The sequence below is a fragment of the Populus trichocarpa genome, chromosome 6 (genome assembly GCF_000002775.5).
Source record: "Populus trichocarpa isolate Nisqually-1 chromosome 6, P.trichocarpa_v4.1, whole genome shotgun sequence".
NCBI classification, from domain to species: Eukaryota; Viridiplantae; Streptophyta; class Magnoliopsida; order Malpighiales; family Salicaceae; genus Populus; species Populus trichocarpa.
This window is the reverse complement of record NC_037290.2, coordinates 22,601,166-22,619,639: the sequence shown is the minus strand read 5'-3', so window position 1 is coordinate 22,619,639 and position 18,474 is coordinate 22,601,166. Positions and strand designations below refer to the sequence as shown.

The window sequence follows — 18,474 nt, the reverse complement described above, 5'->3', positions numbered from 1 at the left end:
ACTCTTTTCGTATAGTTACAAAGAGATGATCAATTCAATTCTTGCTTTCATGATCATAGAAAGTTTTTGCTTAAAAAACAGTGTCACTCGTGTAAAAAAACATGTTTTAATGAAAAAAAATTATCAATGAGAAAATTAGGTTTTTTAATTAAAAATATATTTTTTTTTTCTTTTAGTTCGAATCGTTATAGTTTTTTCTGATTTTTTAATTGTTGTTACTTTTTATCTAATGACTAATAGAAAAAATTCATGAATAAAAAAAAAACAATCTCCATGAAAAATACATTTATCTTTCATATTTTTATTAATTGTATTTCTTATGAATATCTATTTCTCTTATTGAATGATCAAATAAAAAATAGATTGCAAAAAGTAAAGTTATTAAACCTGATTATGTCTATGACACAAGTCGCAAGTTAAGCAAGCTAATTTGGATTGACCCGAGTCAATTCAAAATGTTGTCGTTTTAATTTTTTTTAATAAAAAAACATTACATTGATATTATTCTTAAAATTTTATTTTATAAAAAATTCAAAACAGGTTTTGACTCAATCAAGTGAGTCGCAAGTGCACATGCTAGAGTAATGCGGTCATACCAGATCTACTCCTACTTGATTTACTTTGAAATTTACCATGTTGATCAACTATAAAAAAAAAACTAGACTATGACAGATTTAATAGCACTAATAAATAGTATCTCATATCAGTGTGGGCAATCATATTAATCTAGTGTTTGTTTAATATTATAATAGCTTTTTAATTTTTAAAGTGCTTTTAAGCTATGTTTGTTTTCCGGAATTCACTTTCTGGGAAACCACTTTCCAAACTTTCATGTGTTTGTTTGCTATTAGAAAAGTTGGTCAACGGAAAACACTTTCCAGTTAAAGGAAAATTTGGCCTAGTTTTCAGGAAAGTGTTTTCCTGAAAAATTTGGGCGGAAAACACTTTCCGGAAGTTGTGAAAAATTTTAAAATGTCATATTATTGTTGATTATATCAAACTTGGTCCTCAAACTTTTGATTGCTATATATATTTTATTTTGAATATTTATTTTTCAATTTCATCTCTTAAAATTTAATTTTTATATTAACTTTAGTCCTCATTTTTATAATTTTATTTGCTTTTCCCTTATCATTTTTGTATTGAAATTTTTTATGTATCAAATTTGGTCCTTATTCTTTTGATTGTTACTTATTTTATTTGAGATAATTTATGAAGTGTTAATTATTATTATTTTAATTTCTTCATCTTTCATTTTTTTTATTTTTTAGATTTGATCTCTATTATTTTGATTATTAATTATTTTATTTGAGATAATTTATGAAATTATATTTTTTTCAATTTCATTCTCATTCAACTTTTTAATTTGTAAGATTTGTTCCTCATTATTTTAATAAACTTGAGAAAAATAAAACATTAATAAGTTATTTTTCGGCTTATTTTCCATGACATGACCAAACATTGCAAAATGTTTTCCAATGTATTTTTCATTACACTACCAAACATCGAAAAATAATTCATTTTTCCGGAATTTACTTTCTAAAAGGAAACTACTTTGCAGCAAACAAACGGAACTTAAATTGATTTTTGAATGGAAAATTATCAAATTAATGCTTTTATATGTATTTTTTAATAATTTTAATGAGTCAAATTTTTTTTAAAAATCAATACATTTTAAAAAACATTACCATTTAAACTAAAATAAAACGGTTAAATAATTTAATAAAAAGGTACGACAAAGTTAGATATCCGATGACCCACTCGTTTGTAATACATACATTTTATTAGGGGGGAAAAACAACATGAAAAATGGTGGATTATGATTTATGACAGCTGTTGGTTGGAGTTGGACTTATCGGAGTGAAATGGGCCAGCGACGAGTTAAAAATCTTCTCACATCCCAGTTAAAAGACAACACTTTTGGCCATTGAGTGGGTCCCACGACATGACTTCATGAAACCCCTGTCCCGTTGCTCTGATACTGACTCGTACGAGCAAAGGACAATGTTCCTCGCTAGGGTTCGCGGGACCCACCCACTTAAATCCCATCATCATTGCCATTGTAAAGTGGAAGCCCATCATGTCCGTTAGTTACATAGACTTTTTCAAACATGAGACGTGACGATGAACTCTTCTCTTGATTCTGGATGAAGGGAAACATTGTTTGCCTATGAATGTTTTTAAAAATTTATTTTTAATATTAATATATTAAAAATATATTAAAATATAATTTAAAATAAAAAATAAAAATTATTTAAAAAAAAACATATTAAACCGTAAAACAAGCATAAGTATTTAAAAATATGGTTGTAGTTATTTTTTAAAATATTTTTCACTTGAAAATATATTAAAATAATATATTTTTTTATTTTTTAAAAATTATTTTTTACATCAGCATATCAAAATAATATAAAAATAAAAAAAATATTAATTTTAAATAAAAAAAAAATTTAAATTTTTTTAAAAATACTTTAAAAAAACAAAAAACAAACGGCGATTAAAACGTTACTTCATCAAGAATTAGGATATACTTTTCCCTCTACTTGGCATATACCTTGTAAATTCTCTTCCGTTGACGGAGGACTGCAATGATTCATGGGTTTGGTGTGGTGTCCCTCCGTTTTTTTTAAAAATAAATTATCAAGATAATTTTTTTTTAGATAACAAGGGTTTTCTATTGTTTTAATATTTGTTAAAGAGGCAGGAAAGATAAAAAGATATTGTTTTTCAAGTTTTTGTATTATATAAATAAGAGATTAGTTTGTCCATTTCTTTTCTTATTTTTAATAAAAGTCAGACATTTTCTTAAAAAATTATTTAATAAACATGTTTTCTTGATTTTTATGAAAAAAATTTTAGAATGATTAAAAAAACTAAAATGATTTTTTTTTATTTTCTACAAATAAAAAAATACATCTAAATGTTTTTCCAAAACAAGATGCAAATGCTTTTTGTTATTGGAATGTTGAAGTTACAGAAAAATAATTGTGTGGATCTCCGATACGTGAATCTAAAGTAAATCATATCAATGCTTGTTTGTATGCTCAAATATAATTTTTTTTAGAAGTGGTTTCATGAAAAGGGAATATTTTGAAAGTAAATTTTTTGATATATATTTAATAGTATAATGAAAAAAATAAATTAAAAACTATCTTCAGTATTTGATTATGTCATGAAAAATAAATTAAAATATAATTTTATAAATATAATTTCATAAATTATATTAAATAAGACAAATAACAATTAAAATAATAAAGATCAAATTTGACTGATAAAAAAATATAAATATAATGAAATTGAAAAAAATTAATTTCATGAATTATTTCAAATAAAATAAATAATAATTAAAAAAATAAGAATTAAATTTGATAGATAAAAATTTTCAATTAAGAGAAGTACATGAGAAAAATAACTAATAATTAAAAGAATAAGGATTAAAATTGATATAATTAATAAATAATAAAATATTTTTTATGTTTTTAATTTTTAAAAAGTATTTTTCACAAAAAATAAAAGAATAATACTTTTACAGGCTAAGTGTCATGCAAATTTCTTAAGGTGATTTGTGGTAATTGGGTCAGGTTTGGTCTGTGTGGGAGTGACAACGGCAACCTTCTAATAATTATGATGTTGGTGCTTAATTACAGTATTGGTGGATCAGCCCGAGTAATTATGGTGCTCACAATGACAATTTTACCATGCTGCCTTGACATTTTAACTTTTAATATCTTAAATACATGTCTATAAATGTTCAAAGTTTTTTACCCGTTAAATAATAAAATAAATTATAAATATTACAGAATCTAGCTGTAAAACTATGTTTGGAAACGCTGTTGAAACTATATCTTTTAAAATTTTAAATTTTTTATTTAGTTTTATTTCTATCAATTTCATTTTTATAAATTTTTAGATATTTTCAATCAATTTATTTCGACTTAAAACATTACCATTTTACATCATTTTACTCCGCACCATAACACAAAAATACATTTTAGAATATCTAGTAGCTTTTAAAAAACCTAATTGAGATTTAGTGACGTGGGTGGAAGAATGGTAGAAATTGCGTTTTACATTGATTTTTTTTAATGTTAAAATAATATTTTTAAAATTTTATTTTTGTTATAAGCATACCAAATAATAATAAAATATTAATTTTAAATAAAAATAAATTTTAAAATTTTAAACAAACAATATTTTAACTGCAATAAATAACAAAAAGAAATTTGAGGGGTCCTCTATTTTCATTGCCTTCCTCTCTGGCTGCAGAGAAAGTTAATGGAGGACAATGTTAGGTGGTTGTGTTAATTGCGTGGAATAAAACCTTTTATTGATCCTGGTACAGCACAATATAGAATAAACGAAAAAATCGTGCCTTATTCTTGCCTTTTTTATTAAAAAACTTTTTTTCCCGGTGACAGCTGGAAGGCCGGGGACAAGCGAGTATAATTTCTCGAACTTGGAAGGGTGACTCGAGAAAGCATACGTAGTACTGGGATAGCTATTAATATTTAAAATATGTTTTGTTTAGAAAAATATTAAAATAATATTTTTATTTTAAAATAATTTTAAAATTAACATATTAAAATGATCTAGACATATAAAAAAATAATTTATTTTTAATTTAAAAAAAACATAATTTCAACCCTGTGTTCCGAACTCAAAATCCGTGAGCGAGCCAGGCATTGGATTATTCCTGGCCAAAGAAGATCAATTTATATGCAGGTCCGTGCACCCATGATGCTGCCTCAGCAACTACAAGGAGCAAAAAAAAAAGACACTGCAATTAGTATGTCACCTTCCATTGCCATTACAAAAACATCCATGGGGTTTTCTCAACTGTTTTTGCATGCCCAAAATGATAAAGAGTGCTATATATACCAACAAAATCATTTGTTGAACAGCCAATACAATAGAATGTTTTTACCCACCTCCTTTTTTTTTTCATGGTGAATTATTACCCCTCCCTCTAAATTCAGGCTCATAAATTGTTTTTTTACAATATTTTTAATTTTCTAAAATTTATTGCGGCTACCTCTAAATTCAAGCCCACAGGTTTCCAGCACAGTCAAGGAAAACACCGAACAGGGAACACTAAACTTGTCAAGGAAAACACTAACAATTAAGGACAAACATAAAACACACGTGATTTGCTCTGCTGTTTTTCTTCCAAAAACCATGTAAATTACCAACAACATCATTGTTAAACAGCAAGAGCTAAGAGTTTCTCTTGTTTTTTTAACCGTGGCTTTTTTTTTTTAATAAAATAACACAGTTATAAATTTATTTGTAAGAACAACTGTTTATTAGGACGCCCGTATGTCACACAGACGTCTAAATTTAAAAATCTAGCGTGCATCACGTGCATAACCTTAAAATTGCAACGGCCCGTGATTAGACATACATTACTAGGATCCGCATGTTCTTTAAATTCAATCCTAACACTAGAAGCGTATGTGATACGTGCATGTTTTAACGAATTGTGTTATCTTAAAAAAATAAAATAAAAAATTACAGTGTAATATTTTTTATTTTTATTTAATGATAAAAATACCCTCAAAGCTAATATTTAGAAGTTAAAATTCAAAGAAAAGCTCCCCACTTCCTGATGCAATCGATGGGTCAGGCTTTAATAATATGATATCACTCAGGTGCCTGTCCTTAACCATACTATTAAGGCAATCACGGGTAACATTTTAAACATTGAACCTCCTCGAAACGGCATCGTTCGACGACAAAAATTGACACTTTCCATATAAGTAGGGGAATACAGAGATTATTATTATATCCCCATAAACGCCGATCCCCCTCACTCCCACCCTCCATCCCTCTCTCTCTCTCTCTCAAGCGAAAAACAACCTTCAACAAGGCAGAGCTTACAAGATCCGATCAGATCCGTTCAAAATCATTTTCTCTCTCTAAAAACCCTCTAGCTTTCTCTCTCTAAAGCCCCCCTTTTCGTTTCTCCTTCCATGTGTCAACACCGATCGGTTTATTTCTTTCATACTCTAATTACCCTAAATCTAAGCTAGACTCTACACTTTTGACACCAGGATTTGGCAATTGTTCACCTCATTTCTTCAAATTAGGGTTTTTGTTTCTGATTTTGTTACAGAAATGCACGAGATCGTTACCTAGGGTTTTTTTGTGTGTGCGCGAGTAAAGGTACTACCTTTACCTTGAATTGCATGAAGATTTGGTGTTTCTCGTGCTTCATTTTCGGTAAAGAAGAAGAAGAAGATAACAAAGCCATGAGAGAGGGCATTTCAGAAAATGAAGGCAAGACCGAGGACAATCTTGGAAATAACGAGGAGGAGGAAGATACTGAGGCGATTGCATCGAGAGATATCCGCCGTGAGCGTTATGGCCGGGAGTCGATGAGGTGGATTGAGGAAATGATTAGGGCGATGCAACGTGCTCGTAGTGGTTTTGGTGGCGGAGGCAGCAGCGGTACGACTGATTGGGGAGAGGTGGGGCAGGGTTTCGAGGAGGAGGGTCAATTTGTGGCTCCTCCTCTTGCTTTGAGGAGGTCTGCGTTTTGTACCTCGTGGCTGGGACGGGGAGAAAATAGTGGTAGTAGTTCTGCAGTGGCAGAGGCTGCCGGGAGTGGTAATGGGGGGTGCGATCGTGATTCACATAATAAAAGGGCTAAAGTTTACTCCTATTCTAAGTGAGTTTTGAACTTGTTTTGTGTTTAATCGGGGCTGAATTTTATTTTTATCTTTTATTCTGAAATGGCATCTTTTTCTCTATTAAAGTTTCGAATTTTCAGTGTTTTTTGGATGATAATTCAATGCTTTTCTGCTTACTGCGATGTCTATGCTTCTTGGTCATGTTTTGAAATTAATGTTGTTCCACAATTTGTCATTTTGTTAGAGAATTCAAGCTAAACCACACTATGTTTTTTCCAGACCTTTTGGATTTATAGGTTTAGTTTTCTCTTTTGACTGTTGAAGTGTAAGTAGCATTGCTGGTTAACTTGTAGCAAGTGCATTTCTTTCGTTGGTCTTTAGCTTGCGAGCATGTAGTCACATTTGGACATCACATTTCAAACTTGCTACGATCACCTTCATATTTTGATGGAATGGTCTTCACCAGCGTTGTATGTAATACCTGATTAGGATCTGGTGATGTGCATGTTAAATGAGTTCTTTCAGAGTGTATGCGTGCTTCATGGTTTTAATGGTTGCTGTTCCTGCATGATGGATAATTGTTTCTCTGCAGTGACTGTCACTATGCTGCGGTAATGGCTTCAGATGCTGGCAATTCTACTTCATCAGCGGATAGACACCTTGGTTTAAGTCAGAGCTCTTCAATTCCATCCAATAATGAGATTTTTTATCATAACTTCATGTGGAATAACAACAGCGATGATAATCCCTTTGATTCTAATGGTGCAAGAGATGATGGTGATGATAGCGGCACTTCCAAGTCAGAAGACTTAGAAGTTAGGATGGATCTTACAGATGACTTGTTGCATATGGTAAAGTGCATTGTTCAGATTGTTTTAATATATGCGTCACACCTTGCTTCCATCTCAGGGTCTAATTTTGTACTTTCCTTTTTCTACCCAGGTTTTCTCGTTCTTGGACCCCATTAATCTATGTCGGGCTGCGATGGTTTGTAGGCAGTGGCGAGCAGCTAGTGCTCATGAAGACTTCTGGAGGTGTTTGAATTTTGAGAATCGAAACATATCTGTAGAACAATGTGAGTTCGACTTAGTACCCTCTGCTAAATCTCTTACTCTATCTTCCTCCTGCATATGGGTAGGGTATTGTATGAGTGTGAAGAGATGTGGTTTTGAAAAACTGAAAGGAGCTTGTCACCATCTTCTCTCCCTCACCCACCCCTCCCAATCGTATCACCAGAAGGCTTTAATGTCAATGTTTTTTTCTACCTAGCTTAAGAATGACTGAATTTTGGAAATTGGAAACCCTGCAAATATGCATTGCAATTTCTACCCAAATTTCATGTAAAACATAGGGCACCTTATATATTTTTTTGGTCATTTTATTGCTACTGCCTAGGAAAAAGTGTGAAATAAATGTTATGCAACAAAAAGTAGTCAAATTGGGATAGTGTAGATGCAGAAGTTTTGTTTTTTTTTAAAAAAATGTATGAATGTGATGGTCCTTATGTTGGAAAATTCCTTGAGGCTAGACATGCATTTTTGATTCCGTGGGCCACACACATCATTGTCAGAATTTTTCTACATAATATTGGTATACACCTCAGTAGATGTGCAACTATGGGTATCTTCTTCATTTTTGTAGAATTTATTTGGATGACAAAATAAGTGATTTTCGAATCATCTTTTGATAAATAAGAATGGATGTATCAGTTCAATAGTCAAACATTATATAGGTGGGATGGATTGTACATTTATAGAATAGAGTATACAAGCATAGCATTCCTAAAGTGTGAATTTGTTAAAAAGCATTGTTGAGCATGCAATGTTAGCCTACTTTTATATATGAATCGATAATGCATTTAGCAATCAAATGCTATGATCTACAAATGAAAGCAATATTGTGTAATGTATTATAAAAGGAGCACTTTACATCCTTTTCGCTTCTCATTGTCAAATAGTGGTTTTGGAATCAAATTGATTGTATTTAATGTGAATTTGTAGTTGAGGACATGTCTCGGCGATACCCAAATGCCACTGAAGTGAATATTTATGGTGCTCCTGCTATTCACTTGCTTGTTATGAAAGCACTCTTTTCTTTAAGGTAGATGCCTTTCATTTTGTTCATCATTGTTATGGTCAAGTAATAACACATAGCTGATGCTAATATCTTTAAATTATTTCAGAAATCTTGAGACTTTAACCGTAGGAAAAGGACAGCTAGGGGATCCATTTTTTGGTGCCTTGGGAGATTGTATCATGTTGAAGAGTTTGAATGTCAATGATGCTACTCTGGGTAGTGGTATCCAGGAGATACCAATAAACCATGATAGATTGTGTCATCTTCAACTGACAAAATGCCGAGTGATGAGAATATCTGTCAGGTTAAACACTATTAAGCTCTTAAATCAAAATTCTGTTAGTTTGCTAAAACTTTGTGCTAAGATGCATCTTTTGCAGGTGTCCACAACTTGAGACTTTGTCTTTGAAGCGCAGCAACATGGCACAGGCTGTGCTGAATTGTCCTCTCTTGCGTCTCCTTGATATAGGGTCTTGCCACAAGCTTACAGATGCAGCAATTCGTTCAGCAGCAATTTCATGCCCCCAGTTAGAGTCTTTAGACATGTCAAATTGTTCATGTGTGAGTGATGAGACACTGCGTGAAATAGCCCTCACTTGTGCTAATCTCCACATTCTTAATGCATCTTATTGTCCAAACATATCACTTGAGGTTAGTTCTTCTAAATCAGTGCCATCTTTGATTTGGTTAAATGGTGATATTCTGCTGTTTGACATCACGATAAGCTTTCTCTTTTCTCTTTGAAGTCTGTTAGGATGCCAATGTTAACTGTTCTCAAGCTTCATAGCTGTGAGGGCATCACTTCAGCTTCAATGTCTGCGATTGCATATAGTTATATGCTGGAGGTATGAATTCTCTTCCTTTGCATGCTGCTCTTGCCTAGATGCGGGTGTCCTCTAGAAATAACTTGGAGCATTGACATTGTAATTTATTTTAGGTTTTGGAGCTTGACAATTGCAGTCTTCTGACTTCTGTGTCCTTGGATCTCCCTCGCCTGCAAAACATAAGATTAGTACATTGTCGAAAGTAAGCATGCTTTTCCATTCCTCTATCCCACCATTCAAATCTTGAGAAGCATTCTTGTTGGATTGCAAGAGTGTTTTTTCTTCTTCTTTTTGGTTGGAGTAATGTTATTTTCTGCTCCCCTCCCTCCACCGCAGATTTGCTGATCTGAACTTACAAAGTATCATGCTATCATCTATAATGTTGTCTAATTGCCCAGCCCTTCATCGAATCAATATCACTTCCAATTCGCTTCAAGTATGTTTCACCAGATGACTCCTGTATATTCACTATGCTGTCCTTCATCTTTTATCAGTGTAGCACTCTTATTATTTGTTTCTTAACTTGCAGAAACTAGCGTTGCAGAAACAGGAAAACCTAACAACATTAGCATTGCAGTGTCAATATTTGCAAGAAGTGGACCTCACAGATTGTGAATCTCTGACTAATTCTATTTGTGAAGTTTTTAGTGATGGTGGTGGATGCCCTATGCTAAAATCATTGGTTCTTGATAATTGCGAGGTTTGTAAATTAGGCTCTTTTTGTCTGTTTGGTTTATGCATTTTGTGAAATCTGATCATGCTTGGCATGTGCGTGATGAGGGATCCTGGTGTTTTAATGCTGTTATCTTTTTGCTGCTATAATCTTTCACATGTTTTGTTTTCTCTGGAGCAGTAATTCTTATAAAGGAAGAAAGGTATTGGTGGTGTTATTGTATTAGAATTCCAATTTCTTATGCCTTCGATAATGAGATTTTTACCGAACAGATTTTCTGGATTTGCATTGTTCAGCTATGATATAGGTCATGGGATATCTCATGTTCTAAAAGTGGATTTTTTTTAAACATCATTTCAATGGAACAAATTAAATAGAGGAGAATGAGCCATAGAACCAGCCCCAACTAGTATGGATCAAGTCATTTTCAGTACATTAATGACGAACTCTCAAGATGGAGCTCCACTGGTGAATTATTTAGACTTGGACATATGCTTCTAAACAATGCATCTCTGATGCCGATGATACTCCTTTAGAATTTGAATTGGACTTCAGTGATACGAAGAGTGCAATTCCAAATCAAACTCATAGGGATATTGGGTTGCTAAAATTTGGAATGACTTCTAATTACGTGCAGAGCTAGTAAACATTAATAAGTGGACTTTTGAAGATTGGGCAGGGAGAAAGGCCTGGCAGCTAAATTGTGATTAAAAATTCAGATTCATGGTGAATCATTGGTTCTGTAGTATGCAATAGGTTCACCCTTTTTAAACTTTTTTTATTATAAATAATATTCTCTGTTGAATGTTTATGTGCCCAGGTGAGTGAAGTTATGCAATAACTTCTGCAGTTCCTGTAATTGGTTTTTTTCCCATTCAACTGAGTGAAATGATTTTTACTTTTCAGGCCTTGACAGCTGTGCGATTCCACAGCACTTCTTTAGTCAGTCTTTCCCTAGTTGGTTGTCGTGCTATTACTGCTCTTGATCTGGCGTGCCCTTCTCTAGAGCTTGTTTGTTTGGATGGCTGTGATCATCTTGAGGAAGCATCATTCTGCCCAGTAAGTGGGAATTATTGACGCCAATCTTGTTCTGCTAAAATGATACGCAAGGTGTATTATAGCAAACAAAATTGATGGTAAACTGAAACATTCTGCCTCTTTTCAGGTTGCTCTCCGATCACTCAATTTGGGAATATGTCCCAAATTGAAAATCCTTAGCATTGAAGCACCATGCATGGTGTCCCTTGAGTTAAAAGGATGTGGTGTATTATCTGAAGCATCTATTAATTGTCCCCTCTTGACGTCTCTGGATGCTTCATTTTGCAGGTCATGTTACTTTCTGGTAGGTTTTTTGGCTGTCCCCGCTCATGTCCCATTACTGATATGTGTTATTTACATGCAGCCAACTCAAGGATGACTGCTTGTCTGCAACCACTGCATCCTGCCCACTGATTGGGTCATTGATTTTAATGTCTTGCCCTTCAGTTGGTTCTGACGGACTACTTTCTTTGCAGCGGCTTCCACATTTGTCTGTTCTTGATTTGTCATACACTTTTTTGATGAATCTGCAGCCAGTGTTCGACTCTTGTTTGCAACTGAAGGTACTTCATAATGTCAGCTTGCATACTTCTACCGCTTACATGCAGTGCACTTCAATTACTTTTGTAAAATTTGTACGTCTATAACCAATGAGCCTGTAGCTAGTCGTACGCACAGGTATGAGGGTGGAGGTCTTAGGTTTGAGTCTCACCCTTGTCAATTGAATTCTAATAAAATTGGATCCCTATAATAAAAAAAAATAATTGGACATCTGTTGGATTGGCAAGGTCTATTTTACTATTCTACAACCCACTTGCTTGTATAATTTGAACATTCAAAAGAGCTCATTGTGAACGTGCTAAAGCTTTTTACTAAAACATGTTGAATTGCTTGCGATTTAATTTCATACTGTCTAATTATTCAAAAGAAGACCATCTGAAGATTGTTTAAGGTTTTGTCATCTTCAGCTTGAATTATGAAGTTAAATATTTCATTTTTAAGCTGAACATGTGTCCCTGGCTGACCTAAACATCTGATTTGCTTTTTTCCATGTTACAGTTTATGAAATTGTTGGCCTTAATGACTTATTTTCTTTTACCTCTTCATCTTCTAAGGTACTAAAATTACAAGCATGCAAATATCTTACTGACACATCATTGGAGCCTCTTTACAAGGATGGTGCTCTTCCAGCACTTCAGGAGTTGGACTTGTCTTATGGGACCCTTTGTCAATCTGCAATCGAAGAGCTTCTTGCTTGTTGTAGACACCTTACTCACTTGAGCTTGAATGGCTGTGTAAATATGCATGACCTGAATTGGGGATGCAGTGGTGGTCAGCTTTCTGAGTTGCCAGGCAAATTTAGTTCATCTGCCTTGTTCTCTCATGAGAATATTCTTGTGCCACCTGAGCAGCCAAATCGCTTATTGCAGAACCTCAACTGTGTTGGTTGTCCGAATATTAGGAAAGTTGTCATTCCACCAGTGGCCCTTTGTTTGCACCTGTCTTCACTAAACCTTTCTTTATCTGCCAATTTGAAGGAAGTCGATGTTGTTTGCTTTAATTTGTGCTTTCTTAATTTGAGGTGTGCTTCTGTTTGTTGATGTTGTTTAAGATTTTTTCATATTAGTTTTTTATACTTTTCTTTATCTAATATCTGTATGTTTGTATGTTATTCAGCAATTGTTGCTCCTTGGAAATATTGAAGCTTGAGTGTCCAAGGCTGACTAGTCTTTTTCTCCAGGTATGTGCTTTTCTGACTTTCAATGAGTTCCTGGATTCGGTCGTTGTCTGGGTTTACCCCTATTATATTCAAGGGGAAAAGGAAAAAAAATAGCTTGTCTTTAAGTCGGATAATGAAGGACCTTGCACAAATAATGTGGCTATTTCTTTTGCCATTTTATTCATCTGCATGCTTTTACCTGGGTTTGGGGATGTCCTCAATCTGGTACCACAGTTATTAGCTTGAATACATGATAGTATCGCAGTGCTACTTGCACTATAGATGCGTATACTGTGCTTAGTAGGGGGGGGTCCCTCTCCTTAGGAATAAATGTATAAGAAAACTGGACAGCCTCCTCAATACCAATCACAAGGATCACTTGTTTTCTGGTTTGATGTGTAATTTTCCTCGGATTTCAATTATTTGCCTCTCTTCTCCTACAGGAGAGATAATGTGCTAGCCGTATCTTTTGGGCAATTATCATTTTAGCCTTTGGGACAACGCATCTCAAATTGCCCCCATCTAATGCATTATATTTTTTGCTTCTGTTTTAATTGTTGTTGCAGTCTTGTAACATTGATGAGGAAGCTGTTGAAGCTGCCATATCTCAATGTGGCATGCTGGAGACTCTTGATGTACGTTTTTGTCCGAAGGTGAGATCAGCACTTTATTATATTTTTTTCTTTTTGAAAAATGGAGAGCTTAATTATCTTACCAAGCAGAAAGACAGTCTTTGATTTTGTTCTATTTCCTTTAGACTTGTATTACTCGCTTGCTAATTGAATTTATTTGTGTTCTGACACCCCCAGATATGCTCAATAAGCATGGGCCGATTACGTGCAGCCTGCCCGAGTTTAAAGCGCATCTTTAGTAGCTTGTCACCCTCGTAATTTACTCTTTTTGTTCTCTCCAGTGGTGATTCACTTTTACTGAAGTAGCATCCTGTTTGTTGTGTAATATCCACAGTTCACACCTGTGCTGTAAATGTTCTTCTATCTTGTTGATGCGTGTTCCAAGTATACCAGGTTATGAAGTAGCTTCCCTACTGTAACAATACAATAAGTTTTATTTGTTTTCAATATTACTCAATTTGGCGAGTAAATATTTTTTGAAGGGGTTTGCAGTCTCACTTGCCTGGTTCTTGCGTGTAGCAACGGTTTGTGTGACCACAGCTAGGATTGAGCTTGCAGCTACGAAACTTTTTTGTTTTATTTTTTGGAACTGTTGGAAGTAACAATTTAGTTGCAAATTTACGTCGTCTTCATCAAAAAAGCATATAAAAATGAAGAAATTTACATGCTAATTACTACCCTGAACCTTTGTTCCGTAAAATCTAGTTGCAACTTTTATATTCTCATCAGTTACTGTTCATAATAGGTACACGAGGCTGTAGAAACTATAAAATCGGAACTCTGTAGGTGCGTAATGATAATAAACGTTGCTACGATTATTTGAAGACAGCAGACTGATGATGGGTACAAAATTTCTTAGTTTTGGATCTCATTGCTCTTTCGTCTCGAGTACCTGAGGGGAAACACAGATGAAAGGATAGAAGAAAGATCATAATATGTCATAAGATTGATTCCAACTGCTTCAATTCTGGGTCTAAGATTTCAGCTTCAGAGTCTTCATCTGGGGTCCGGTAAGCATCCGCAACAGCCTTCCCTTTATCTAACACATCAGATGGGACAGTCTGGAGAAGGCTGTGAAGAGAGCATGGAAGGAAAGTAAGTTTCCTTGAAATATAGATATTGACAGGGAGAAGTGATACCAGAAAACAAGAATTTGTTACTAATGCACAGCGCTGCTTTTCTTGGGGGGTTTCAAAAACCCACTGCCATGATTACCTTTCCATTGCAGCAAGGGCAATTCCTACTTTTGCCTTCATCGATTTAACTGAAGCATCTGGCTCATTTCTTGATGCACGCAGAAGCAAGGAATCGAGTTCTTCCAAAGCACTATAAAAGCGGACAAGTTATTTCTGTCAGGATTTGTTTGGATGTTCATGATCTACACTAACATTTTTTCTGTATAGTTTTGGTGCTCTTCAATTGACCTGCTTGCCATTTCGATAAATTTAACCAAGAGAAGCATTTTTCAATGAAAAGCCAAAACGATTTTCAGTAATTCTACTGTGTGTTTTATATCCCACCGGTCCTATATAAGCACAGTAATTCTACTGTGATCCACAATTAGGAAGGCCAGAGTGCAGGGAGCACTTAGAAATCCACTCAAAACAATGTGGGAGACACCTATAACTATTTTCCATTTTCATGAGCAGCAGAGAGATTTTGGGAGATACCTGAGACATTGATCAACATTGTTGAAAGCAGCGTTACCATTTCCAGCATCTGAAGCATATTGTGCTACCTGAAGTTCCGAAGAAAATTTCCAAACCTCAGGAACTCATGTACAGAAAAACTGCCATAAAGGAAATCCAAATAAGAAATTGGTTTTTTGGACATCTTTTTTAAACACAGGCTTTCAGATGACACCAACCATATCGATGCAAGACTGATTGTTTGACAGCAAGTAGTGATGAACAAGCATGGCTTACAGTCTAATAACCACTATGTCAAGGCAAGAGTTTTGATCCAAACCTGCGACATTCAAAGGCCTGGCTCTAAATGCTATCACACAACCAAATAAATCTTGCAGCGCTTAATTGGGCTCTAAATGCTCCATATTCTTTTTGACATATCTAAAGTTTCAAACTAAGAGACAGACCCGCCATCTCTACTCACAATGGCTGGAGCATTTAACGATACTACGAAAAAATTCACTGAACAGTAACATGATACTCCAATGGCAATACTGCCTGAACCATCTAATTGAATTAGATAACCTCTAAGCTTCAAGTCAATGATGCAAATATTATCTGACCATCTCTGTAAAACAAATTCAATACGGGTGCATCATGGGGACCTAGCCAATGATATCTTGGCTCCAAACGAATTTAAGAAAGAAACTCAAATGCATGGTGCTTCTTTACCCTCTATGTAAATCACTTATCGGCATATTAATGAACAAACTTGAAAGTACTTAGCATGATGGTTAAAGAGAGGTATGTCCTCTTTTTGAGTTATTAGGCAATCAAATCTCGTCTCCTAGAAGTTACAAAAGTAAAGCTCATGAATATCCTAATCCCAACATATATGACCTTTTGGTGTTGCAAAGCTCCTATTAGATAACCTCTAAGCTTCAGGGATTTCACTTGGACTAGTGAACAATTGTCCACTGTCCAGTTGATTTAATGGTCGAAAATCAAATTCAAGATTTTAGAGGTTGATGACTGCTGAGTTTACTGTCAATTAAAACTCCAATTTAAGGACCATACACAGAGAAATTATACTCCATTTTCCCAGTACTGCTCTAGAAGCCTTAATGATAGTTGAGAGAATAATCAAAAAGTAATATCTTCTCTCTTGATAATCATATTGTTTCTTTTGAAGCCAACTTAGTGGTACCTTACATACTTTCCAGTCATTTAAGCTGTATCCAAAATCAAATAAATAAAACACCATTTAAGGAATTATGAAAATTCTCCCGGAATAAAAAATGTTTCACAAGCAATTAAATACAAAATGAATAAAGCTAGAGAAGTTGACTTACTGCTCGAATATTTACACGAAGAGATGCTGCCGGGCCAGAACGTAATAAAGATCGATAGTTGCCGAATTGGGGCTGATCAACATCCAGAATTTTCTCTACAGTAGTCAAAGAACAAATTAAAGCATCATGGTACACTATCAATATATTCTTTAATGCCTAATTGAGTTCAGGTTTCTTGCTTAGTACGAGGATGTAGGAACATCCTTAGTGTGAGTGTGCAATAGAAAAAGAAAAGGTAAGAGATACAAAATCGAGTAACAACTTTTGTGCATCTTCTGACAACATTAATATTGCAAGTGTAATTTTGGCATCATTTCTTAATTTCTCCAGTTCCCACGGGAAGGAAATAATGTGGCAAGACAAGGAATTACCTAAATCCTTAATCTGCAACTCAGTCAATATAACAGCAGGCACATAAGCCTCTAGTGGATCAAGCTTTTTCCTGTTAAAAATTTTAGGAAAGGAATTAGTTCTGATAGTAGTAGAGGCACTCGTTGAACGAAACAAATATCATATAAGGCTCAATCGCAGTCATCATAGTTTATTTTAATATAGTGCTGGAAAAATTTGGAGTATCATTCCACTAGCAGGCAAGGCATTGACAATTTGTCAATATTTAATCAAGTTTGTGTCCACTCAATTCTGTAAAGTATTGAAACTGAATTAGAAATCTTTAGGCCTCAGGCATTTCCTTTCACTACAATCCAATGACCATTTCGAATTTATTTGTTTTGGTTTTATCCATTAACAATTTAATGCCAAAATCCATACTCATTAATCAATCATACCATACCGTTTCACATAATTATCGAAAAAACTGCCAGCAATAGCATCTGCAAAACAAAAAATATAGTGAGCCCACATCAAACAAAATCACCAATTCAATAAACTTATCCCAAATCAATGAACAACTTAGAAACACAAAATTTTCAATTTCTTTACTTTTTTCCTTGTTCAAAAAGCAGGAGGTTGAAAACAGAACAGGGTAGTAGTGAATCAGACTTCAGTTTGAAGCAACCCCTGGCTAGGCTAGAAGCACATGGCATTACTTCAAGTGGAAGACAAGCACAAACCCTTCGAATCACGTGCAGTTCAGTCTTTTTAAGAGGGCATGTTTGTTTGTTGAATAAGGGGGCAAAAACAAAAACAAAAGAGAAAAGAAAAGGAAGCAAAAGGAAGAGCTATAATCTATTACTACCATATTGAACTTTCCATGCAAAGAATAAAAAAAGAGTAAGTTTATTATGATATTGCATACCATTAGGGACAAAAAGGAAGTGAGAGAGAAGTAGAGAGTTGGAAAGCAATGAACGCCTGCTCTGACCCTGCCATTTTGAGGTGGTGGAGGAGGACATCAATGCGCAGCACCTGATTACTCCTCGACCACCCGACCTAATGTTTGGTTTCGAAGAAGAAAGAGAAAAATGATATGGGAGAGCTGAGGAATGGAAGGAGGAGGAGGTGGTGTTAAGTGTGGCCATGCCAGCAGTACTGTATTGGGTGGATCCAGTCGGTGAGGTGTTAAGGGAAGAAGATAAAATGAAACAGGGCTTATCCATTTGCCTGTCTCGTTGTCCTTTTATGTCTTCATATTTACACGAGGGCCTGTCTTAGTTACTGTAAGAATCAACTTGTGAGATGCTCTCGTGTTGCTAATTTAAGAATCAATAGCTATAATTTTTATTGATGTTTTATTTTTATGTTTTAAAAATATTTTTAAAATTTTTTAATTTTTTACTTTAAATTAATTTTTTATATTTTTAGATCATTTTAATATACTAATATCAAAAATATTTAAAAAAAAATTATTTCATTACATTTTCAAAAAACAAAATTTTAAAAAATAAATATTGCCAAACTTACAAACAAAGATAGCTATTCAATAATAAGAAAATATTTGCT

General features: G+C 34.0%; 2 protein-coding genes across 2 annotated transcripts; one reads left to right on the top strand and one right to left on the bottom strand.

Moving 5' to 3' along the window:
* Window positions 1-5,778: 5,778 nt before the first annotated feature.
* Window positions 5,779-14,089, top strand: LOC7491991 (F-box/LRR-repeat protein 15). The gene is made up of 17 exons (XM_024603121.2): window positions 5,779-6,667; window positions 7,222-7,480; window positions 7,572-7,704; window positions 8,630-8,729; window positions 8,812-9,009; window positions 9,086-9,356; window positions 9,452-9,550; window positions 9,643-9,731; window positions 9,866-9,965; window positions 10,059-10,229; window positions 11,109-11,261; window positions 11,368-11,528; window positions 11,605-11,803; window positions 12,356-12,822; window positions 12,918-12,981; window positions 13,527-13,613; window positions 13,770-14,089. The coding sequence occupies exons 1-17, from the start codon at window positions 6,186-6,188 to the stop codon at window positions 13,848-13,850; spliced, it is 3,114 nt and encodes a 1,037-aa protein (XP_024458889.1). The 5' UTR covers window positions 5,779-6,185; the 3' UTR covers window positions 13,851-14,089.
* A 268-nt stretch (window positions 14,090-14,357) lies between these two features.
* Window positions 14,358-18,146, bottom strand: LOC7492295 (uncharacterized). The gene is made up of 7 exons (XM_024603122.2): window positions 17,831-18,146; window positions 17,366-17,405; window positions 16,944-17,014; window positions 16,573-16,667; window positions 15,263-15,330; window positions 14,808-14,918; window positions 14,358-14,663 (listed from the first exon to the last, which is right to left on the bottom strand). The coding sequence occupies exons 1-7, from the start codon at window positions 18,129-18,131 to the stop codon at window positions 14,531-14,533; spliced, it is 819 nt and encodes a 272-aa protein (XP_024458890.1). The 5' UTR covers window positions 18,132-18,146; the 3' UTR covers window positions 14,358-14,530.
* Between the last annotated feature and the right edge of the window lie 328 nt (window positions 18,147-18,474).